The sequence below is a fragment of the Chiloscyllium plagiosum genome, unplaced genomic scaffold, assembly GCF_037043375.1.
Source record: "Chiloscyllium plagiosum isolate Xiang-an unplaced genomic scaffold, Cpla_swu_hap1 HiC_scaffold_37, whole genome shotgun sequence".
NCBI classification, from domain to species: domain Eukaryota; kingdom Metazoa; phylum Chordata; class Chondrichthyes; order Orectolobiformes; family Hemiscylliidae; genus Chiloscyllium; species Chiloscyllium plagiosum.
Window position 1 is genome coordinate 24,662,074 of NW_028270175.1, and position 26,083 is coordinate 24,688,156.

The 26,083-nt window shown below is 40.1% G+C and overlaps 1 protein-coding gene and 1 long non-coding RNA gene across 2 annotated transcripts in view; one reads left to right on the forward strand and one right to left on the reverse strand.

Annotated features, from left to right (window-relative positions):
• LOC148139782 (uncharacterized) overlaps nucleotides 1-26,083 on the reverse strand; it is a 519,617-nt gene that overhangs the window by 142,086 nt on the left and 351,448 nt on the right. Inside the window, exon 2 of the long non-coding RNA XR_015753463.1 lies at nucleotides 5,592-5,657. This is a non-coding gene — a long non-coding RNA (uncharacterized LOC148139782). The remainder of the gene's footprint in view (nucleotides 1-5,591; nucleotides 5,658-26,083) is intronic.
• tmco4 (transmembrane and coiled-coil domains 4) overlaps nucleotides 1-26,083 on the forward strand; it is a 111,905-nt gene that overhangs the window by 43,347 nt on the left and 42,475 nt on the right. Inside the window, exons 10-11 of the mRNA XM_043675786.2 lie at nucleotides 2,527-2,663; nucleotides 8,989-9,073. Of these exons, the coding sequence (XP_043531721.1) occupies nucleotides 2,527-2,663; nucleotides 8,989-9,073 (222 nt within the window). The remainder of the gene's footprint in view (nucleotides 1-2,526; nucleotides 2,664-8,988; nucleotides 9,074-26,083) is intronic.

Consider the following 26,083-nt stretch of genomic DNA (forward strand, 5'->3'; position numbering starts at 1 on the left):
TGACTCCTCTACTAAGGAAAGGTTTGTTCCATTTGGCCTTATCTATACTCCTCATAATCTTATAGACCTGAATCAGATCACCCCTCAGCCTTTTCAACTCCAAGAAAAACAATCCCAGCCTTTGTAATCTCTCTCCATAGCTGAAATGCTCCAACCAGTCAACATCCTGGTGAATCTTTTCTGTACCATCCCCAGTGCAATCACATTGTTCCTATAGTGTGCGAACCAGAAATGCAGACCATTCTCCAGCTGTGGCCTAATGAATATCTTATATAGTTCTATCATAACCTCCCAGTTCTTGTATTCAATGCCATAGGTGCTAAAGGCAAGTATCTCATATGTCTTCTTAACCATTCAATTCACTTCTCCTGGCACCTTTAATGATCCAGATACTTGCACACCAAGGTCCTGCTGATCCTCAGGAATCCTAGGGATCTGCCATTTGTCATGCACTCCCTTGCTTTAATTCTCCCAAAATGCATGACTTCACAATTTGCAGGATTAAACTCTATTTGCCATTGTTCTGTTTATCCGATCAGCCTGTCTATATCTTCCTATAGTTTATACTAGAATCTATATATGTATTAATACGCAGGGCAATCTTCTTTCGAGATGGAAAGGACATGTATGTACAGATTGCCTTGTTTCAACTCAACAAAATAGGTGACAGCCGTTCTCTGGTTCATTCCACAGGGTAATGCCTTGACAAATCAAAGTCAATTTGCCCAGTTTGAAATTTAAACAAAGCTGTACAGATGACTGTCATCAACTAACTGGGGGCGGCATGGTGGCACAGTGGTTAGCACTGCTGCCTCTCAGCGCCAGAGACCCAGGTTCAATTCCAGCCTCAGGCAACTGTCTGTGTGGAGTTTGTACATTCTCCCCGTGTCTGCGTGGGATTCCTCCGGGTGCTCCAGTTTCCTCCCACAATCCAAAGATGTGCAGGTCAGGTGAATTGGCCATGCTAAATTGCCCATAGTGTTAGGTGAAGGGGTAAATGTAGGGGAATGGGTCTGGGTGGGTTACTCTTCGGAGGGTCAGTGTGGACTTGTTGGACCGAAGGGCTTGTTTCTACACTAAGTAATCTAATTTTAAAAACTAGTGTATCTCCATGGCAACCCCGCTATCAATCAGAATTCACTCACTAATTAATCAGTACTTTACTCATATAGTATAAATACTTTTCCTTTATAATGGCATTCTTGTGAATTATCCTGAGAAGAGTAAGATGAAAAGCTTAGACAAAATGGGCCTTTTTCAACAAAATTCAGTATTCTATTTTTTATTGCAATAAGTTCTTTGTATTGTAATTTTTGATGAGCTTCAGCATTCTAATTTTAAATCTCACTGTAGAATTCTGATTACCTGTGGTACCCAGCAATGTTCTAATTAAGATTTGTTGTCTCAATATTCAATTCACAAACTTTAGCAAACTTGTGTGAAATCAGAATCTGATTGAGTTCTCAGTTTGCGATGTGATTGATGACTTGCATTAAAAATAATTTGGTGAAGGCCTTACGAATTATGATTCAAAGTTTGAAATTATTGAAAGTATCATGATACACTTAAATTTATAACAAAGTTTTATCTCTGAGTGGATTCCTTTACTTATATTTGTGATTAATAAATTCAGTTATTGCACTAAAGAAAGATCAGCTGTGTGGGATAAAATAATGAAATGTTTTGTTCCATTTTTGTTAAATAACTGGAAAGTTGTGATATATTGTGAATTCATTGCACTTTATGCAGTGACTAAAATTTAACCCGTTTGTATGGGGCCGAGGCAGGAGGGCAGTTAAAATTAAGTGGACATATCCTCTTCTTTTCCATCCTGATCTACTCATTGCAGTTTCAAATTGGAGCAGGTAAAGACACGCAACCTATGATGTCACTGTCCTTTTCACATACGTAAATGGTGTCCAGTTACATTGAGATCCATTTGTAATCTAAGCAGGGCCAATGATGCTATTCTGCCAGGAAAAGTCACAGTGGTGGATTTATCATTGAACTAGGAATCCAGAGGCCCAAGAGTGATGTACTAGGGACAATGTTCGAATTCTACCATGGCAGATGATGAAATTTGAATTAAATTGATGAAATCTGAAATTAAAGCCAGTCAAATAGTGACCATTGTTGAATGCCATAAAAACTCAGCTAGTTCACTCATGTCCTTTAAAGAGGGGATATCTGCCATCCTTACCTGGCCTGCATGTGACTCTCGATGCACAAAAGTATGGTTGACTGTTAACTGCCCATGAAATAGCCTCAAAAGACATTCAGTTTAAGGGCAATTAGAAATGGGCAACAAATGCTCATATCTTGTGGAAGAATAAAGGAAAAAGAAGACAAGCATATGAGGGAAACAGTATGGTTGATCACATAGAGGATAATGCATTTCAAGAGGAAAGATGGGAGGAGGATTGAATGGAGCATGTGCTGATTCTGCTGTAATGGCTTGTCTTTGCCTACCATCACTGATTTGTCACAACATCATATCTTTAATAACTTCATCTTTACACTCACCAGGTATTGTGACTGCACTGTCGTGGCCAGCCTCACTACTGACTGTTGCTAATGTCATAGATAATCCCTGGGGAGTCTGCCTTAATCGCTCAGCTGAAGTTGGAAAGCATCTGGCTCAGGTGTTACTGAGTAGACAGCAGGTAAAAGGCATATTTCAGGTCGGGTGGTGTCAGTGATTGATTGATTTATGAACGTGAGCAAATTCTTTAAATATACCAAAATACCAATTAGTTAAATCATTAACATAAAATGCATCCAGCATTCAATGAGAAAGAACCAGTTTTTTTTATTCATCACTTCTGCCTCCCTTCATCTGAGGTGATGATTTTCTTGTACAAGTACAGAACCACACCTTGCACCACGTACACCACTCACATGGCTATTATTTATGACTGAGTTCTTAAAGGTTATTCAACTGCCCAAGCCAGCCATAAGCACATACTTAATATCTGGATTACTTTATAGCTAACAAGCTGCAATAATGTAAAGCCTTTCATGTAATAAAAGTATTCCAAAGCTCTACACCAATGAGAAACAGAAACTCTGTAGTGAAGGATGAAGCATTATTGATGGCAACTGAAGATATAATAAAGAAAGATGTTTTTGAAGGAATGGAGAGAGTTGGCAAGGTGTAGAGAGATACTCCTTTTATGTCTGGCTTGGCCTCTCTCACCTGTCCATCTTCCTTCCCACCTATCGACTCAACCCTTCTCATGAATGTATCACAATCATCCCCCACCTGCATCTACCTATCGCCTTCCCAGCTACTCACCCCCCCCCCCCCCCCCGCCTACACACACCACCACCCCAGTTCCTGATGAATGGCTTATGCTCGGAATATTGATTTTCCTGCTGCCTGACCTGCTGTGCTTTTCCAGCACAACAGTTTTCAACTCAAAACAGTTAAAGGTCCTGTCATTAAGGTTAGAGCAGAGCGAGGGGAGAACGCAGAGTGTGAAGGGCGCACATCATGGATGTTTACCTGGGTAGACTAAGGAACTTGTAAATGGGCACAGATAGGTAACGTGGTTAAGAAGATTTCAGTAAATTTTAGATTTATGTAGATTCAAGGCCGAAGGGATACTTTACTTGCCTTTACTTGTTGGGGCATTGATTACAAGAGCAGGGAGATTATGATAGATCTGTATAAAATGTTAGTTAGGCCACGGCTGGAGTATTGTGTGTAGTTCTGGTCTCTATTGCAATCACATCCTTCCTTTGCTGAAGAGAAGATGCAGAGGAGAGTCACCAAAATGTTCCATGGACTGGAGTGTTGTAGCCATGGAGAGAGGCTGGGGTTGTTTGAATATGACAGATTAGGTGGTGGGGAGCCAAAGCAGATTGGCAAAGTTGAAAGTGAAATAGTACACTTTATGGGATCAGATGTGGGTGCTGTATATTTCAACGACTTATAGTTTATGCATGGTGGAACTCAAGAGTTTGGCAAAGCAAGCAATAAAAGTAACTGAGTCTCAAGTTCTAGAAACTAAGATGTAAACTTCATCATTAATAGGGAATAAGGTGAAGGCAGATGTAGAAATGGATATTCTTAGTGGTGGTTAGCATGTGACTTTTGAAGCTCAGCTGTGAATCCAATAGGATACTGAGGTTACACCTCTCAAGTGTATATAACAATAGATTCTTGTGCTTACAAATAATATTGTCATGGAAAAGAATGTAAACAAGGAAAATCTGGTAGCCAAGGTCATTTGATTTACTCGGCTTGTCTGTGCTGCTCTCCAGGGCGACACCATTACGTCTTTGCTCCTTGGACTCTATTTTGCTACTTAGTCAAATCAATAAGAGTAACGTTTAGTGCCATCGCCCATCTTTTGTTCGCTGCTGAGTCTCAGAACAATGCCTTGTGTTGTCAGCTTCTCACCCTGTTGCTGTTTTGAATACTGGATAAAGAACTTTTTTTTTTCTGGTCTGTCTCCACTGTTTCATTCCTGATGAAGGGCTTTTGCCCGAAACGTCGATTTTACTGCTCCTCGGATGCTGCCTGAACTGCTGTGCTCTTCCTGCACCACTAATCCAGAATCTGGTTTCCAGCATCTGCAGTCATTGTTTTTACCTCCACTGTTTCATTGTCCTCTAACCCACTTAATCCTTTTTCAAATAAAGGAGATTAAAACTATGCAGACTACTCCAGATATTACCTTGAACAGTTGCAGTTCATGAGCTGTGGACGATACTACACTTGGGGAAAAAGTTCCTGATTTTTGAACAAGAGACAGTGACAGAATTGCAATCTATTTACAGCTCTTGCACAAAAAAGTGATAGAGACAGGAACCATGAAGACTTTTTAAAACTATTTAGATAAGCACTTGAAATGCCATAGCATGCAACGCTATGAGCTAAGTGCTGGAAAATTGGAATAAAGGGAGGTTTATGACTGGTGCAGATATGATGTGCCAAAGGATCTTATTCCATGCTGTATAAACTCTGTGACTTAATTCAGAATGGTGTGAGATCTTGGCGGAAAACAAAGCAGGTAGTGGTGTTCTCGTGTGTTGCTGATTTAGGATGCAGCTTTTGTATCTTTGGAAGGTTTGATGAAAGAAACTTGGTGGGTTTCTAGAGTGCAGCTCAAAGATAAAGTTAAAGATCACACAACACCAGGTTATAGTCCAACAGGTTTAATTGGAAGCACTAGCTTTCGGAGCGCTGCTCCTTCATCAGGTGGTTGTGGAGGACACAATTGTAAGGCACAGAATTTATAGCAAAATTTTACAGTGTGATGTAACTGAAATTATACATTGAAACATACCTTGATTGTCTGTTGAGTCTTTCATCTGTTCGAATACCATGATAGATTTCATTTCTTTCAAGTGTAAATCACAAAACCTTTTTTTAAAAGTTGCATTCTCAGGTTAACTGTAACAATTGGTGTTAGCTAGACAATATGTTGAAAGTGGCTGAAAATGTGTTGCTGGAAAAGCGCAGCAGGTCAGGCAGCATCCAGGGAACAGGAGAATCGACGTTTCGGGCATAAGCCCTTTTTCATTCCTGAAAAAGGGCTTATGCCCGAAACGTCGATTCTCCTGTTCCCTGGATGCTGCCTGACCTGCTGCGCTTTTCCAGCAACACATTTTCAGCTCTGATCTCCAGCATCTGCAGACCTCACTTTCTCCTCAATATGTTGAAGGTGTTAGCCCCCTGTGTTCTCTGTCTATACCATGATGTTTAGATTGATTCTAATCTAAAAAGTGAGATAACAGAGTTTTACATGAATTCATGCAGTTTTTGAGCAAAGTACAATGTAACTCTAAGTACAAATTCACCCCACAAAATATATGTATATGTGTGCATATGGGTCTTTGTGTTTGTCTGTATGTGTGTTTGTCTATCTGGGTTGGGAGGGTTGTGAGTGTGAGAGAGTGTATATGTGTGTGTAGTGAGTGTAGAGTGTCTTAAGTCTGTGAGGGGGCATATGTGTGAATATGGGAATGCGTCTGGGGGTGGAGGGTTGTGAGTATCTGTGAGAGAGAGTGTATATGTGTGTGCGTGAGTGTAGAGTAGTCTAAGTCTCTGAGGGGATGCATGTGGGAGTGTGTGTGTATGTAAGGGTGTGTGGGTGTGTGGGTGTGTGTGTGTGTGTGTGTGTGTGTGTGTGTGTGTGTGTGTGTGGGTGTGTGTGTGTATACAGTGCAATGGTGGTCACCTGTAGTGTGACATAAACCCAAGGTCCCAGTTGAGGCCCTCCCTATGGGTATGGAACTTAGCTATCAGCCTCTGCTCGGCCACTTTTCGCTGCTGCCTGTCCCGAAGTCCATCTTGGAGGATGGTCACCCGAAGGTCCGAGGTCGAATGTCCTGGACCGCTGGATGATGCACACTTCAGACAATGTACATTGATAATAGAAGGAGTGAGTGTTTCTGGTAGTAGATAATATGCTTCTGAAGCAAGTTGTTTTGCCTTGGATGGTGTTGAGTTCTTGAGAGTTTTTCCAGCTATATTCACCCAAGCAAGTGGGGTGTATTACACTACACTCCTGACTTAAGCTTTTTAGATGGTGACCAGGTTTTAATAAGCGAGGAGATGAGTCACTCGTGGTGAAATTCCCAGTATCTGATCAATTCTTGCAACTTCTATACTAATCTTGCAGATCTGTTTCTGGTCAATGGTAATTCACAAAATGTTAATGTTGGGATATTCAGTTATGGGAATACAGGAAGGCAATGCATAGATCCTCACTTGGTGGAAATATTAAATGCCTGACTCTATGTATAACATTCCATCTATGTAGTATGGTTATGCTGGCACTGGGAGATTCCACACAGATGAATCAATGAGAAGACATTTTGGCTTCTGCTTTCGGAATGTTATTCATTGACCTTGGAGATTTGCACAGCAGAAAAGAATCATTAGAGGGAGCATTGCTCGTGAGGCAAGAACAGTACTTGCCACTTATCAGCCAAGCCTAGATGTTTTTCAGGTTTTGTTGCATGTATCCCTTTTAATATTGTACCATTTGGTTTATGTTGCCTCTCCTTGTTTTTTCTTCAAACATGAATCACTTTATACTACACTGCACTAAATTCCATCTGCCGTGTGTCTGCTTATTCCACCATGTGCCTGTCTATGTTTTCCTGTCACCTGCTACTATCTTCCTTGCTGTTTGCTACTTTTCCAAGCTTAGTGTCAGATGGAAACTTTGAAATCACATCCAGCATATCCAGGTCATTAATACATGTTAAAAAAAATTCTGTGATTTTCTTATTATCTGTTTACTTCTAGTTCACCACCACTCTCTACTTTTACTGTTAGTTAATTTTGTCTCCAGGCTTCCACTGCTCCTTCGTGCCATGGGCTTTCATTTCACTAATAAGTGTGTTATGTGACACTACTAAGTATCCTGTGACAAGCTATATACATGACTGTGCGGCCTTCATCAGCCTTCTCAGTTTTTATCATTAAAGAACTCAATCATACGTTCTTACATGTACTACGATGGAGTATACTGGATATACAGATGAAATAAGGAAATTAGGTGCCTTGGGCCGACTAAAAATAACTGGAATTAAATGCAAATGAATTGTGAACTGAAATAAAAAGGAATATTGATACAAATATTTATCAGCTCTGTCAGTAACAATAAACATCAGAAGGACTTACACCTAAAGCACAAATCTATCTTTTGTCTTTTCAAAAATAAAGCTGGATTATGTAAGAAATAAACTGCGTGGGCCACTAGGCATTTTCCTGTCTGCCATGACACATTAATGGCAGTTTCACAGTCCCAGCTGAGACTACTTGAGTTGTTAATATAGGGGATTAATTTTTTGTTTCTGGTGAAGAAAAGGTTGACATCTCATTTGTAGTAACATAAATTGCACATATCTGTGTTTGAGGCAGCCAGCACCCGCTGCTGACACTTCAGTTGCTATGTAACAAGAAGCAATATCTTTAACAGCAATGCAAGACGTGTTAGATCCACAAAGCTTCCCATTTATCTTAGCTCAACCCCATTATTGATCTCCTCTGAAACCTGTTGGGCCTTCTCTCCTGTGACTGCCTTTACTTTTTCAGCATTCAACTAATCACCTTCTGAACACATACATTTTGAAATTTCTTAGCTGGTTACATATTCCACAACTCTATTACCCTTTGGAGGTAAAGGTTTCCCATTACTTTCTTTATTCTAATCTTGCCTCATTTTTAACTGTGCCTGTTACAATTTGATCTCTTCATAGGAATGAACAATTTAGCCACATCAACTTTAAGTCACCTAGTGTTTCCAAGATTCTAACTATTTCTAGCTTTTTTCTACATCTTACCTTATTTAATTATTCAACACAAAACAGATTTACACTGTTCTAAAACTTTGTATGCTGAAAAGCTGAAGGCATTCAATGAATCGGTGAGAAGGTGCAATAGTGAAAAGGTGGAATTAAGGCAAATGGTAAGAAGTAAAAACAAAGTGCTGGAGAAATGTCTGGCAATGTCTGTGGAGAGAGAAACAAAGTTAAAGTTTTGAGTTTAGTCTGACTTCTTTGGAATAGAAAGGAGTTGGACATTCAGAGCAGTCTGAACTAGATCTTCCCATTCCTGTCACAAATGGGCTTTTTTTGTATGTAGTCTAATCAAAGACTTGTTGGCCTTTTCTGTTACAGCAATGTGAGCTTGTAATATATGAAGCACTTTTGTAGAATATAGTTTTACACTTAATGATTAGTGAGCAAATGTACTTTCTCAAATTTATTACCAGTGACAATTTTTCTCCTTTCATGTGGCAGTTCAGTCAAATTAATAGAAAATGTGTTTCATCTTGAGTGTACTCCAGGTGAACAGACTGCTGTATGTGCCCTGCTTTGTTCCTGTGCTCAATTACAGGTACTTGATGACTACAATGTGGCAAACCGATGAAAAATGTATTTCTCAGAGGTTGACAGTGCACCTTCAAAGGATTGATATAATAAGCAAACTTTCTCACTTTCCTCCTTTATTGATGTTTTCCACAGGGCAAGAGACCAGTCACTTTAGTTGGCTTTAGCCTTGGAGCACGGGTGATTTACTTTTGTCTTCGGGAGCTGGTTCAAGAGAAAGGTACACAATAATAGCTTCCTATATTGTATTCACTGTTGAAATGGAAAGAAGCATAAAATGCTGCAAATATCTGCAGTTAAATTGACAGCTGGAAGAGGAAGGAGCGTTTCCAATTTCAGATGGGATCATTCATCAGATTTACCCATCAGACTGGAAGTGTTCCTTCTATATGAAAATGAAGACATGTTAGATTAGAAATAGGAGATCGGTTTACTCTATAATGAATGTAGAGTGAATGTTTCTTCTTGTGAGAAAAGGCATATCAATATAAAATAATCACCAAGACACCTTAAAGGGAACTTTACCCAAAGAGTGAAGAAAATGTGGAACGTTCTATCACTCGGAGTCTTTGAAGTGATTTAAGAGAAAGTTAGACAAGGATGTTGGGTGAAGGGAATACAGGATTATGATGATACATTTAGATGGGAAAAGATAACATGAGGCTCTTTTGGAGCATAATGTTTGGTTGCATTGAATGGGCTGAATGGCCTGTTTCAGTGCCACGTCCATGTAATTCTGCGTAATTTATCCTGCTTAGTCCTGTGGATGAGTGTCCATAGCCTGATCAATGCCAGTCCTTATCAAAAGTCTCATTTGAAATGTTAATCAAGGTTACTGTTAACCTCTGTATTGTCCTTTTTTTTGTATTGTTCATTGTTCAGTGCTCAATGACATCTCTTTTTTTTCTGTACAAGTAAATAAATTGTTCTGAAGGCTACACTTCAGTAGCTGATGATAATTACCTTTCTAATGTGAGTTAATATCTTTGGGCTGGATTTTTGCCATAGAGTTGGGAAGCTTGAGTTGGGCAACCTCCTGCTTCAGCCCACTTTACTCCATGGAAGTGACCAGTGCACTCATGAATTGCAGAGTATCAGAACTGGGTATGAAGTGTTCCAGAAGCTATTCCGTACAATCTTTAACTATCTTAAACATTAGATGCAACCAGCTGACAGCAATTACCTGGACAAGTCTGCAGTCTCTTTTTAAAAGTTCTAATCACAAGTACCTGAGGGAATAAGGTATTTATGACAATTAACAGAACGTGAAGCAGTCATTGTAAGAGGGGAGAGGATATGTTCGAGTCAGGACACTGAACTCTTGAGGCAGACACAGGCGTGGTTGAATGCTAAGATGGACTGGTTAGAAAGTCCACTTCAGCTCTCTAAGACTTCAGCCTTGATTTATAAAAGGCTGTTATACTTTCTAGCTCTTATCCAACATTCACCCCCAAGGTCTCTCATTCCCAAAGCCAACCCACCCCACTTCATACAAATGATGCCATCTCAGTCAGTCCGACTACCCCCATTGCCACTTATCTAGTCCCCACTATGGGCAGACCACAGAATCATGGATGTGGAAAAATATAAACTAACATTCTCACAACATTATACTTTTATATCTTCAACAGCTTCATCTTTCTACTCACCAAGTATTGTGACTGCTCTGTCATGGCCAGCCTCACTATTGACTTGCTAATGTCATTGATAATCCCTGGGAGTGCTTATTCGTGCACATGTAATATAGAAAAGATTTTTTGTTCATGAAATCAGTTCAAAGGTATTAAACAAAAACAGAAAATACTGGAGAAACTCATTAACTCTGGCAGCATTCTGTGGAGAGAGAAAAACAGTGTTGATGTTTTGTGTATAACACCTGTTTCTCTCTCCACATATACAACCAGACCTGCTGAGTTTCCCCAGCATTTGGTGATTTTTGTTTCTGATTTCCTGCATCTGCAGTATTTTGCTTTTATTTCAAAGATTTTCTATCTTCTCAAGTGGTCAATTCACTGTTAAAACAAACTTGTGTTTAGTAACTACATGAAGGAGAGCTAATCCTTGAATTTGAATTCGGCAGTCCCTACTGAGATAAGTGGTGGACTTTTGAAACCCAGTCAGTTCATAATGGACTCTGCTTTAATAACAGCCCTCAGGGAGTGGTAACAATGAAGTCTATGAAACAGCAGAGATAGAGAGTAATGGGTTCTTTTCTAAGTTATACCAGATTGCCTATCAATCAATGTTCTCCTTCTTTTATCCTGTCAACTCCTGCTTGTTTTTCCCTTATTTAAGGAGATGAGGATTTAAAGAACTTCAGATCACAATACTTAAAAAAAACTTACCAGTCCTCCAAGAGTAATTAAATCTCCTTCATAAATTTGTGACTTCCACCTGGCAAGTTAAGGTCCTTGGAACAACTGAACTCAGAGTCAGTTCAAAGGACCTTACTGAACATGGTTTGTGGCCCCAAGATGATTTATGGCCTTCCTCCTTCCTCGATCAGCAAAAATGGGATCAGCTGGAAATGGGACCTCCACATGAAGGTTCATCCCTGTCATTTTTAACTGCCCCTGGAGTCACCATAACTGTGAAAATCCAGCCTTTTGTTTGTTTGTTTGTTTGTGTCATAGAGATGTACAGCATGGGAACAGACCCTTCGGTCCAACCCGTCCATGCCGACCAGATATCCCAACCGAATCTAGTCCCACCAGCCAGCACACGGCCCATATCACTCCAAACCCTTCCTATTCATATACCCATCCAAATGCCTTTTAAATGTTGCAATTGTACCAGCCTCCATCACTTCCTCTGGCAGCCTATTCCATACACGTACCACCCTCTGTGGGAAAACGTTGCCGCTTAGGTCTCTTTTATATCTTTCCCCTCTCACCCTAAACCCCTGCCCTCTAGTTCTGGACTCCCCCACCCCAGGGAAAGACTTTGTCTATTTATCCTATCCATGTCCCTCATGAGTAAACCTCTATAAAGTCACCCCTCAGCCTCCAACGCTCCAGGGAAAACAGCCCCAGCCTGTTCAGCCTCTCCCCATAAATCAAATCCTCCAACCCTCCTCTCATGTTCCTTCTGGTTCCAGTTCACATGCTTCAGAATTAATGCAAACCAGTAGCACTGACAACTCTAAATGGCATAAGCATTTACCTTTTGATAACTTGTGATGTTTCCTGTTCTGAGTATTTGCTACTTTTTTATTTCTCTTTTAAAGGCTGACATTTTTTCTCATCATTCTTTTATCTTTAAGTCATGATTATATTCACTCCCCAATTACTTCCTCTATTTATTAGTTTATACTTGTTTGTGCAGGGTCCTTCTTAACCAGTTCACTAAGACCCCTGTTGCACGCCAGTTTAGGTGTGGTCAGGAGTATCAATTCCTCCTGTCCCAATACTCAGGATAGCATACAAGACTACAAATCAAGTGCTGGAAAATTGAGTTAAAGTCGATAAGTGTTTGGTGACTGGTGTGGACATCTTGGGCCAAACGCCCTTTTTCCATGCTGTAAAAACCCTGTGACTGTATGGTGCCTAGTCCCATACCAGTGTCTCAGCCATGCATTTCCTTTTCTGATAGGTTTCTCCTTTTGGCTAAGATTGTACTCCAGCAGATGGCATGCTCAAGATCCTGTTTTTGATTTGGCTCCAGGTTTCTGAGACTCCCTGTTCAAGATCTCCACCCTGTTCTTTCTTACATTGTTTGTTACAACATAGATCATGGCAGTTGGTCTTTGCCTTCAAAGATCATTTCCTGGTGCTTCAAAATAGCCTTTGTTCTGAGCATCAAGGAAATAACTTGTTCTGGTGTCTCGAGTGTGACTGGTGTCTCGAATGTGACTGCTGTCAATCAGCTCTGGAGGATAGTCTTTCTATTCTGTTCTTGTGCCGCAAGCTCTTGTTGATTAACATTCTGGGCATACTCCTTACAAGCGTACTCTTTTGATACCTAGACAGTAAGTGCATTTGTCCTGTTAAATAGGTTTCTGCAATTCACTCTTCTGCTTCAGCTGGGTCCTCCCTACCCTTATTAGAGTCAGTTGCACACTCCTCTGTACCTTATCTTTCTATTGGTTTTGCAATGTGGGTTAACAATACAGATATTCTGAATCTTCTTTATGTGTCTCCAGCTCACGCTGCAGCTTAACAACTCTGCACCAGAGTGACTCATTGATATTCTTTATAGGTGTGGTCATCAAGAACAATCTTACTATGACGCACTGCCTATTCTGTTATCTGCTTCATTAGTTACACAGTTATTTATTTATCTATTTCTAACATACACTTTCAATACAACATTATACTTAGCTGATGGATTTAATTTAATTCCTGTATGTTCTTCTGTTACTCAATTTATATACTTAGCTTGACACTGTCTATTGCTAACTTTAGTTTTTATTTAGCCATATATTTACAGCTAAGAATGATACTTTTTACTAAATCTTCCTTTGCTTTGAATAAAATGATCCCTGAAACTACTTGTTAATGTTAAATATTAATGTGTGAATCAATAAATGCACACTTAGCTTTGGTTCTTTGGGCTCCAGTTTCAATGACAGAACATTTTCAAATGGTTCCCTCTGTTTTAGAGCTCTGATTATCCACTCTTATTTAAAATCCTCTCTGATTCTTTGTGGTGTTAGTGGTGAGGGGGTTTGGGGCCAGGTAGTTGAGCGAAACATTCCAGTAATGGATTATGGTGGCTTTACAACAATAAGTGTGAGTATTTGTAACTTGTAGTGACACGGCATACAAATGGGTAATTCTGAGTAATAAGGAAAAATCTCATCAATTCATCTGAATGAATAACCACATATGCAGCAGCAAGTTCAAAAGAAAATACCTGAATATCAGAAAGCTGCAATAAAACCATAACATGCTCGAAAGTACACGACAGGCATATAAGCTGCAGGAACATTTCAAATGTCAATTTCTTGAACTTTGAACATTATGGTTGCTTTTGTCTTTTAGTTGCTCGTTGGATTTTTTTTATCACTGCCATCATTTTCCCCATTCATTTCAGCACTCTTCTTGAATCTTCTCTCTTAACTTGAGAAAAAATAAAGTTAAAAAACACACAACACCTGATGAAGGAGCAGTGCTTCAAAAGTTAGTGCTTCCAAATAAGCCTGTTGGATTTTAACCTGGTGTTGTGTGATTTTTAACTTTGTACACCCCAGTCCAACACTGGCACCTCCAAATCATGAGAAAAAATAATTAGCCTACCTCTTAAGAATCTGAATTCATTGCACAGCAGCTAAAACTAAACTGTTTTATTTTATTTGCCAATTAGTAGTAAGGTAAGGAAGCACTAATTCAGGTTCCTCACAGACTTGATTAGTCCCAGTACATTGAGGGGGTGATAATTTAAGGGACTCAGCATGAATGTTTCTTGTTTTGTTCTGAAACTATTGTTTTCGCTGAGGTTATTGTCAAGCAGTTTAATCGCCGAGGTGTTAACTAAAATACCAGTAAATTTGGTTTTCTGAACATATTGTGATAGATGGTATCATATTGAGCTGTTTGCCTTGGAGCTACTAACACTGTGACCTTGAAAGTGATGTATTCCTGATAGTTCGAAGCAATTGTCCAGATCGCACTCAGTGAAGTGATATGTAGGAGAGTACAAGCAGTGTGAATTGAAATAATTATAAAGAAGCTTTCAATATTGTGGTCTCCACAGAGCTACTAATTAGAATGATAATTAATTAATAAGTAGTTTTGCACTTTCAATCATTATGTTCTGATCCTAATGGGGTTATTTCGATTTACATTTGTCTCAACTGTTGCAATAATGGACTTCGATTGCAGTGAAGCCACTTAATAGTGTCAGATAGGAGGTCACTTGATAACTAAAAGTGGTTCTTTTTTTTCCATTATAAATATCTGAAAGGAAATAGAATGAGAGTAAATAAAGCTTGCTTCATTACCAACCGCACATGATGGAATGAGGAAAGGAAACATTTGCTATATTGCAATACCAAATAATTGCAATACCAAATAATTGAGGGCCACTGTAACCTGGCATAATTGGACTTGATCTTGTGTTCATTCCTGCCAACTTTTCAGATGCATATGAGCTTAGATTCGCTCACACAGGCAGCAACCAATCCGTTCAGGAGACATATTTTCATTTGGTTGACCTTTGCTGACGGCTATGAAAGCCAATCATTGCGAGGCAGATTTTGCCACAAATGTTGCACATGAAGCTGCCAAGAGACACGGCAGGTCCTGATTTTCAACATTGTGCTGTTGTGAGACCTTTGTAACCATTAGTCTTTGTGGAAGTAGATTCCAGCCAACAGGAGGTAACTGAATTTCTTTCTATCACCAGCTAATGACTCCCATTTCTAGGAGAACGACTTTAAGGCCTCTGCGTCATGATTATAAACATTCTTGAAGCAAAGTCTTCAGTGTCCCACTGCACTCTGACTCTGGTGACCTCAATGATTGCTCACCATTGTACAGACACGTTTGAGCTTAATGGACAATGGAAGAGTGGACGCCATACATCATCCTGCTTGAGTATCCAGCCAATAGTGGAAGCATTTACCTGAAATAGACGGGAGCATCTTAAGTATTTGATCTTATTGCCTAAGTCATTAGGACATTCACAGTGTCACATCCTTCCTACACTCCCACAATCACATTAATTCTTGTTCTTGCCAAAGCAGAAGCTGAAATCAGGTGTTGCTTCTAAAGTGCAAACATTTATAGAACCCAGCAGCTGATCCAAGGTATTCAGATGTTTATCATTAAAGATATTCTATGTGTGAAGGGGATATGCAGGAGGAGCATTTCTGAACTCTGGAAATGCCAACGTGTTTGGCTTGCTTAGATGAGGAGGTGAAAAAAGGAAATAGGGTTGAGGATTATTTTTTGTCCCCTACTCTCAGCTGAGTGTTATAGGCCAAGGAGATCATTTCTGCAATCACTTTAATCGCAATGCATAATGATGCTATGTATCACTTTCTCTAAAAAGGTTTGCAACTCCAGGGCAAACAAAAACACTTACACTCAAGGTTGCTTTGGTCTTTACTACAGTAGTATTGGCTCCAGATTCTGACACATTGCCACATTGGTTTCATCAGCGATATCTGCCTATCAATGGTCAATGTAGGTCTCAAAGATGCCTTTAAGTCCTTTGAAATGAAATACCATAGTCAGCTTCCCATGGACATCCAGAAACAACATGATAGGGCTCAGAGATTTTCCCAGGTTGCAGAATTCCTCAAAGTCCATAATGTCATAGATTTCAAGCACAAGACCTTGCTTGTTATTTACTGTTATGACATGAATTGCAAGCAACTCTATTCAAGCGCAACCAATCTATATAATCTACAACAGTTGCTTTAGGTTCTGTTGACTTTCTCATAAGCCAGCTTGCCTTTATATTTCACAAAAACGGAAAATGCTAGAGAAACTTAGGTTCTGAAGAAGGGTCACTGGACCTGAAACATTGACTGTGATTTTTCTTTGAAGGTACTGCCTGAGTTGCTGATGTCCTCCAGCTATTTGAGTTTTTTTTTCCCCAAAGTTCCAGCATCCACAATTCTTTAATTTTGTCACCTATGTGTCCATGTCCATGCCCACCAATATAAATAGATTGAGTTTGAAGGGCAGGACTTGTACAGTTATTGGTAGGGCTCTGGTTAATATTGTCGAACAGGGAATCTAGTGGTTCAGGTACGCAGTTATTTGAAAGTTGCGTCACAGGTGGACAGCGTGGTTAAGAAAGTGATTAGCATGCTTGCCTTCATTGCTCAAACCATTGAGTATAGGAGTTGGGATGTCATGTTGAGGTTGTACAGGACACTGATGAAGCCACTTTTGGAGTACTGTGTACAGTTCTGTTTGTCCTGCTGTAGAAAGGATAGTGGAGAGGGTGCAGAAAAGATTTACCAGAATGTTGCTGAGACAAGAGGGTATGAGTTATAAGGAGGGGCTGGATAAGCTGGGACTTTTTTCACTGGATCATAGGAGGTTGAGGGGTGACTTTATATGGACCTATAAAATCCTGAGGGGCATAGATAAGACAAATAGCAAAAGTCTTTTCCCTAGGGTGGGAAAGTTTAAAAGTTTTATGGTGAGAGGAGGAAGATTTAAAAGGGACCTGAGCTGCAACCTTTTCATGCAAAGTGTGGTTCGTATAGAGTTGTAGAATTATACAGCATGGAAACAGACCCTTTGGTCCAATGTTGACCATAGTCCAACCTTTTCTAGTAAGACAACCCATCCATTTCAAGTGTCAGTTTAGCAAGCCTTCTCTGAACAGTTCCAACTTCATTTACATCTTCCTTTAAACGAGGTGACAGTCAAGGGAACTGCTAAAGGAAGTGGTGGATGGAGGTACAATTACAATGTTTAAAAGACATTTGGGCAGGTACATGATTAGGAAAGGTTTAGAGAGATATGGGCCAAACACAGGCAAGTAGAACTAGTTTAGTTTGGAGAAAACTTGCTTGGTGTGGACGAGTTGGACCAAAGTGCCTGTTTCCATGCTGTATGACCTTATGACCATTGGCTTCCAAGTGGAGTGGATGTTTCAAGCAGAGTGAATTTGGTGAATGGTGAATTAATAAGTGTCAGTATCTCTCTCAAAGTTACGTCTGTCATTAGAATTTAACTTTTTAGTGTGTAAGATTTAAAGTAAACTAAGAAAGGAAAGAAAGTATCAGCCAGCTTTTAGCAAGGTAAAGAAAATCTACTTGATTAGTCAAGTAAATAAACTAGTTCATTTTGGTATTTGCAGTGTAGCAAGAGTATAAATAAAGGGGTCATTGTTCAACTTGCAAGTGGAATGGAGAATTCAAGCAGAATTAAATTTGTGAATGGTGAGTTAGGTGAAGAGTTGAAGATGTACATTTTTTTCCTTTTTCATTGAATCCCTAGTGTGGAAACAGGTCATTTTGCCCATCAAGTCCACACCAACCTTCTGAAGAGCATCTCACCCAGACTATACCCCACTACCCGATCCTTGCATTTCCCATGGCTAATCCACCTAGCCTGCATATGGAACACAATGGGACAATTTTGCATGGCCAAGCCACCTAACCTGCACATCTTTGGACTATGGGAGGAAACCAGAGCACCGAAGGAAACCCATGTAGACATGGGGAGAATATGCAAACTGAACACAGACAATCGCCCAAGGCTGAAATTGAACCCGAGTCCCTGGTACTGTGAGGCAACAATGCTAACCACTGTGCTACCCTTTTTAAAAAAAAATATTTAGTTCACTGCCGAATAATTAACTGTTATCTCAATACTGAGGAAAGTGCTAGTTGATGATTACTTGTAGTACAGTCAAGTTAAAATATGCCAGGGCAGCTCAGTCGATTAAAATGTATAACCTGTGGAATGTGGGAGGTTATTGAAGCATCACATGTCAGAGACAATTGCATCTTTAGGAGCTGTCATTATCTGCACAAGTGTTACCTCTGAGTTTCAGAACCCATGCAGCAACTGGAGTATTTGCTATGCAACTGCAAGACAGAGAACTACATGAGTATCACATGTAGAGAGGTAGTCACAGCATAGTCTAGGGGTGTGCAGGCAAATAAGGAATGAATGGACCATTAGGCAGTCCATAAGACAGTGAATGCAAGATTGTTCTGAGACAATCTTGCTCACAAACTGGATACTGGTGAGGGCAATGGTTCCTGAAAGGAGTGCAACGAAGTCAAAGTCAGTGGCACCAAAAGTGGCTCAACTGTTCAGGAAGAAGAATAAAAGAGTAGTACTTATAGGGAGAGTCTTTATTTAGAAGAACAGACAGGTGTTTTCACAGCTGTAAATGAGAATGAAAGATGATATGTTGTATCTCTGTTGGTCAGAGTCAAGAACAACTGCAGAACACCATTCTGGGGGAGGGTGAGCAACTTGATCTTTGTAAAATCAGACTTTCCCCAGTTTGAGCTCAGCCCCATCCTTGTTCTTTTCTATAACAGCCTTGAATCTAACTGATTTATGATAGATATCAGCAAAATGCTCTCCTGATAATGGTTCAACCACTTGCCCGGCTTCATTGCTTAAAATCCAGGACTCCTCTGTGTACTGCCTTCTGTGTCCTTGGTAAAAAGTTCTCCTGGATACATTTTAAGAATTCTGCTCCCTCTAACCATTTTTCATTTTGTGAACACCGCAGTTAATGTTGGAAAATTGAAATCCCCTACTATCACAAACCCACTTTTCTTTTATACTTCTCCAAAATTTGCCTACATAACTGATCTTCCATTTCTTTTGGACGGTTAGGAAGCCTATAATACACTCCCAGCAATGCGATTGCTCCTTTTTGGGTTTTAAGTTCTGTCCAGTGGCTACATTTGAGGCGCTTTCTAAGGCATCAACTCCCCCCTTCTCTGGTCAATGTTGGGACATCTGTCCTCTTTTATTTCCTTCTCTGTCTCCCCTGAAATTGCTGTTTGCTTAAATATTGAGCTGCCAATTCTGGCCCCCTCTCCATCATGACTCAGTGACAGCATTGACATCATGCCCTTATGTTTTTATCAGTGCCCTCAACTCATCTGCCATGTTCACCAGACTCTTTGTATTCAAATAAATACCATCTAATCTTGCCAAATCTTTTCTGCTGAAATGTCCTATAATTTCTGTGTCATAGAGATGTACAGAATGGAAACAGACCCTTCGGTCAAACCCGTCCATGTCGACCAGATATCCCAACCCAATCTAGTCCCACCTATCCCCACCCGGCCCATATCCCTCCAAACCCTTCCTATTCATATACCCATCCAAATGCCTCTGATGTTGCAATTGTACCAGCCTCCACCATTTCCTCTTGCAGCTCATTCCATGCACGTACCACCCTCTGTGTGAAAAAGTTGCCCCTTAGGCCTTTTTTATATCTTTCCCCTCTTATCCTAAACCTACGCCCTCTAGTTCTGGACTCCCAACCCCAGGGAAAAGACTTTGCCTATTTACTCTATCCATGCCCCTTATAATTTTGTAAACCTCTATAAGGTCACCCCTCAGCCTCCGACGCTGCAAGGAAATCAACCCCAGCCTGTTCAGCCTCTCCCCATAGCTCAAATTCTCCAACCCTGGCAACATCCTTGTAAATCTTTTCTGAACTCTTTCAAGTTTCATAACATCTTTCCGATAGGAAGGAGACCATAATTGCACACAAAATTCCAACAGTGGCCTAACCAATGTCCTGTACAGCCGCAACATGACCTCACAACTCCTGTACTCAATACTTTGACCAATAAAGGAAAGCATACCAAACGCCTTGCTATCTCTTCTAATTTTGTTCACTCATCTCCCCCTTCTGAACATTGTCTCTGGGTCTCATCGCCCTACCCAACAGCACTAATAAACCTCCATGCAAGGATGCTGGTCCCATTCTGGCTCAAATGAATTGCAAGCAACTCTATTCAAGCGCAGCATATCTATATAATCTACAACAGTTGTTTTAGGTTCTGTTGCCTTTGGCTTCTGGCTCCACCTTGTACAGGTCCCATCCTTGCCAAAAATGGTCCCAGTGTCCCTGAAATCTAAAGCACTACCTCTTGCACCATCTCTCCAACTACACATTCATCTGGATTAAACTCATATTCCTGTACTTACTAGCATGTGGCATTGGAAGTAATCCTGAGATTACTTCTCCTTGGGTCCTGTTTTTGTTCTATTTTCTAGCTCCCTAGTTTCTGCTTGCAGAACTTTATCCCTTTTTCTAGCTTTGTCATTGATATCAATATATACCACAATCTCTGTCAGTTTGCGCTCTCCCTTCAGAATGCCCTGCAGCCGTTCAGTGACATCCCTAAGCTTGGCATCAGGGAGGCAACATACCATTACCTGATGCCATTTTGTACATGACTGAAGTAGTAATCTATTACTCTTGTGGTTCTACATTTTAAATATGCTCCGAGCTGCTCATAATTCCTCAGCAGACCCTTTTCCCTATTTTGTTTTTACCTATGTGGACCACAACAACTGGAAACTTCCTCTCCCACTCCAAATTCCTCTCCAACCCAGAAGAGATGTTCTTAACTTTGGCACGAGGGAGGCAACACAACGTGACTCTGACATGTATTTTTTCGATAAGCTCCCTCCATGTTTGTACCCATATAGACCTGGAAGTTCTATCTGTTAACCCTATTTTTCTCAGCATGGATGCTTCCAGATCTGCTGAGTTTTTCCTGGACTTTATTTTCATCTATCCCAACTGGACTTTTTGAGCTGAATGACCTGTTTGTAACTTCTACTGATTTCAGTGGTGAGATACAGTTGTTTATTCTAGTATCATATTCAGGCCTATTAGAGGACGTTCTTGTGGTCATGCAGATGAGTTATTATGTTAGACCTAAGTTTTGACTCAGTGTGAATAGAATTGCCAGAGTCATACTGGATGTATCTGGACCAAGGCAGACAAGCTGATAAAGCTGTGAAGAACATGAAGTTTATTTCTGTATGCTATTTGCAGATATTAATGTCTTTAAGACCAGCGGTACTTAAATTATGTTCTAATTGTCTAATTACAATTGTCTACTTACCAGTGTCTAAAATTATGATTGTACCATGCACTGTAACGAACATGATTTGTTATAAGATGCTGTTAAAAAAAGGATTATCTCAAATTGTGCTTTGAAAGTGGTTGTTAGTGAATGAATTTCAATTGCTATTTAATTGGGCAGCATGAATACTGATAAAGCTACCTGTGTCAATCCCATTACAGCAAAGATTCTGATCATAATTAACACTTGACCGCTCTATCAGATGAATAAAATTCCTTACAGTTTAAGTCTTTGAAGCATAAAGGTGCAGTTTATCATGGATAAAACCTGCAATTTAATACATCAAGGGGACTATTTTTGAAGTGTTCAATGTTCAAGAAGTTTAGATGTTTATGGAGCTGTAAACATATACGTGCATACAGTCCCACAGGGAATGCGCTATGTTTTGATGTCCAGAGTTTAAGCCTAACAACTAATTTCTATTTGTATGAAGGAAATTAAAGGTCAGTTTTGTATCTTTTTTTTTGCCTTTCGACATCCTCCCCAGATGCTGGGTTATGGATTCTCCAGCTGTTGACCACCCACCACCCGAGTTGCAATTCCTAATGTGAGAGACTGAGAGAGAGTATTAGTAGCTATGTAACAGCAGAGGTTCATTCAGTATCCACACACATGTTGATTTTCATTGAGTCATTGGACAGTGTTGAGGAGTAGGAAGCCCAGCTCATTTCCACTGTATAATCAAGAGCTGCGGATGTGAAATACACGTCTCGAACCCAGTGATTCTGGATAGTAGCTTTGTGTGGATACCAAGAGGATTAGGCTGGTTGCGATGATGTCCATCTTAACTGAACAGCTTGCCACCACTCACTGCTTGGTATTGCAAATGGGGGAGGCCCCTTGTCTGGACTTATAGAGGGCAACTGATCTCTCTGGAACCCATATCCCAGCCAGAATCCATACTATTTGGAAGAAAGATTCTTGGGAGGAGAAAATTAGATCATGAAAACAGTGAATATAGAATTGAAATGTTTTGTTAACTGTTCACTCTGTTATTTGCTTGAAATATTTCATTAGGTTTCTTGATATTATGAGGGATTGCTTTTCATATTGTTCAGCTTCATATAAAGCAGTACATTGGATTTCAATTGAGTTATGATGCTCAGTGATGTTAATTCCCACTGCAAGGATTTTAATCCCATTGTAAGAGGCGTAACAACTGTGCACAGACAAGATTATTGGTTCTTGTCTGCCCTAAGGCAAAGGAAGTTAAATTTACTAGCCAAGAAAATGCCTTACTTTGTTCTTTGACATTCAGTCCTGTATTCAGTTCATTCATTTGACCTCTGTAGTGTATATAGCAGTTTAATCCTAGAATCTGCTTCAGAGAGCTGTGAGTGGTGCACTGATCTATCTCTCGGTAAAGTGGAACCCGCAGTAATACCATAAAACATAAAAAGCTAAATGTTAAGATTTTAAATTTATTTTTAAGCATTTTATAAATTGGCCTTGAATCAAAATTTACAGAGAGCATGCATCAGAAACTTCAACTATACTTGAACTGCAGCTTCTCCAGCAGTGGGAATTTGCTTTGATGTTACATCAGTGAAGAAGTTGCTAAATCACTGGGTCAAATAACGAATCTCCCAGTGTTGCAACTTCAAATGACTGTTTATATTTCTAGTTTGTGGTTTCCTTGTTATCCTCTTTTGATCAGAGCAGTGGGATAATCCTGATTATAAACTTCCTATTCCCACCATCAATCTCTGAACATTGTTAGTCAAGAAAAGAAGTTTTGCTGGTGTGAGGTTGAACCCTTGAACTGTCTTTCTCTTTCCTTTCATCTGAAAAGAAATAACCCCCTTCAGCAAATTGACTGGGAGCCAGTAAAAGCCAATGAATTAGAGATGGTGGATTAGTAGAAACTGCTGCAGGGTAGGATACAGGCAACAGAAAATCTTTTGTAGTGCAGTAGTCATGTTGCTAGCTCTGGACAAGGTAACCAGGGTTCAAGTCCCACCTGGTCCAGAGGTGAACAGGTTGATTTTTTAAAAAAGTGTTGTGTAATGAGAAAGGCAGATGCAATGAGGTTTAATCTATACTACATTCCTACCATTAAAATTCTTAAAAGAAAGTCTGATTCTTGCCAGCAACAGATCCAGGCATCGGGCCATCGAGGGAGACTGCCTGTCTCTTTTCCATGGCTCCATTCGTGCCCAAGTGTCATTGGAGATGGAGCATGCAGTGTCCTCTAGTATCCTCAAGGCTATTAGGGAGAGATGGGCACTGTGAGAAATGGAGTGCATTAACTCCTCCTCTGAGACTATTTTGGTTCAGTCCCTTCCTTGTTTTTCCCACCTTTTTGTTTTGAGACATTGCCCAACAGAACCTGTGTTACAATGTTTGTTAATTGGCCTTTTGGTTAATTCAGTACACAAAAAAAAAGTTGGAAAGATTGTCTTCTGGATAGGGAAAGCTGGGAAGTTTTGTGTGCGTAACTACAGATTTGTAAACCTCTGACAGTATTTTGCTGCCTAATTCAACCTGTGGATGTTGTCCCATTAAACAGTTCTCAGTACACCTGGATTAATGCAACTGTAACACCAATTAACACTCAATCGAAGGCAGAAAAGACGTCCTACTCAATATCTGTCCTCCTAACACTACACTGCTTTTTATTTTATGCAAGAAACACTGCAGCAGCTCACCAAGCTTCAAAGCAGTAAGATCATGGAAACGCCATTACTTGCAATCTACCTTGGATGTATAACCACGATTCCTTCATCGTATTGAATCAAAATCATGAAATGCCTCACTCAGCACCGTTGTGGAAGTACCATCAGCATAAGAACTGCAGTGCTTCAAGAGATGACTTATAATCATCATCTCAGGGCAAAGAATGAAGAGTAATCAATGTGCCCTTGTCAGCATCACTCACATCATGAAGTCACTTAAGAAGAAGAGAGATTAACAGTGCAGAATCCCAGTTCTGATGACACCTTTCAGTCGTGAATAGAGTCCCAAAGACATGTGGGACAATGAGACTGCTGAAAGCTACAGGTCAAAGGCAGTGGTTGCAAGCAAGGCCTGACTCTAAGGTTGCAACTCCATATGTATAAAGAGCAAAAAACAAATCACAGCATTAGGTGTGTTTTACACTGGCGAATATATCATTCTGTGAAACATGGTCACTGTACAAAGGTTTGAGGGTCAGTTTGGCTCAGATGCCAACACATGGATTCAATTCCCACACCAGCTGAGGTTAACCCTGGAGGATTCTCCTTCTCAACCTCCCCTCGCCTTGCCTGAGGTGTGGTGACCCTCAGGTTAAACCACCATCAGTCATTTCTTTCTAATGACAGTCCAGCTTTCTGGTCTAGTCAGACTATGGTGACTTTATCTTACTAAAACAGAGGCATCAATGAAAGTCTATAATTTCTTTAATTAACAGGATTTGATAAAGGATGACTCCTCTGCAGTAGATTCCATGGCAGGTTAGAAGAAGGTGGGCAGTTCAGAGGACCGTTTTTAAATCTGTTGCTGGATTTGGCTAAGGTTGCTGTCAATGTGGCTGATTAGACATGGCTGATAGGATTAGTCGGTCCACCTGCCTTACCTCCCTTTCGTGGCTATGTCTCCACGCAGGTTGTTTCTGCACATGAAACTTTTAATGACTGAAGCACACCGGACGAACTGGAGGATATTGTGGAGAGGGGTGACAATATTCTTATTTAGTTTGATAAATTTACCATTTGGCTGCTTATTGTTTTGGGGAGGTTGCTTTTATTTGATGAATTTTGTTTTGATCAATGACAGTGGCACACCTTGCTGTCATCCTAATTAGCATTAAGTTTTGAATACATGCTGTTACAGCAGCTAATGCATTTGAAATCTTTTCCTAAACCACACTACCTTGCCACTTCTCTATCCTCCTTTAAGACCCTCTTAACAACTTAATCTTTAACCAAGCATGTAGTCACTTATCCTAAGGTATTTCTTTGCCTTGATGTTAAATTTTGTCTAATTATGTTACTGTGAAATGTATGGGATGCTTCCTTGTGTTAAAGGGGCTGTATAAATGCAACTTCTTATTTTCGAAGTTTCAAACATTCTGCTCTTTTATGAGTGGGATGTTCACAACCTCTGAATACAGTTGACTTGTTTATCCTATTAAGTATTCATAGTTTCCAGCTTTTAGCTAAAAATAAATGTATAATGGGTCCCAACACGCAGGCAGTCTTCCATATGCAGTCACCATCCTTCACTCAGCATTACGTCATGCACTGAAATATAGACTGTGGAAAATGGCATCAACTCAAATTGTCGGCTGATTTCTAAAAGGTGAGCCACTAAAATTGAATCACAGCGTTAATGATGCAGTGTAGAAACATTGTTCTAGGATGAAGAGCAAGTTATTTCTGTCTGTTGCCACAGCTCCTGCTTGAGCATTACAGTGTTTAGAAACCTCTGGATAAAGTGCAAATCTTATCATCTGCTGTAATAATTGTTTCCATTAAACCATCCAAATTAAAATGAAAAACACTCTAGGGCTTCTGTCCCAGTGCCATCCTCCCTGTCTTCCGTTGCTTCCTACTCTAATTGCCCCCCCACCCCTCTCCCCAGTGCTTTCTTATTTCTTTGTCCCCCTTTGGCCCAGTACCTTCCTGTCTCTTTCCTAGTGTTACAGCGCTTGCCTACTCATTCATTTAGCATCTTTGTTTTCCATTTTTATTAATTGCAAAC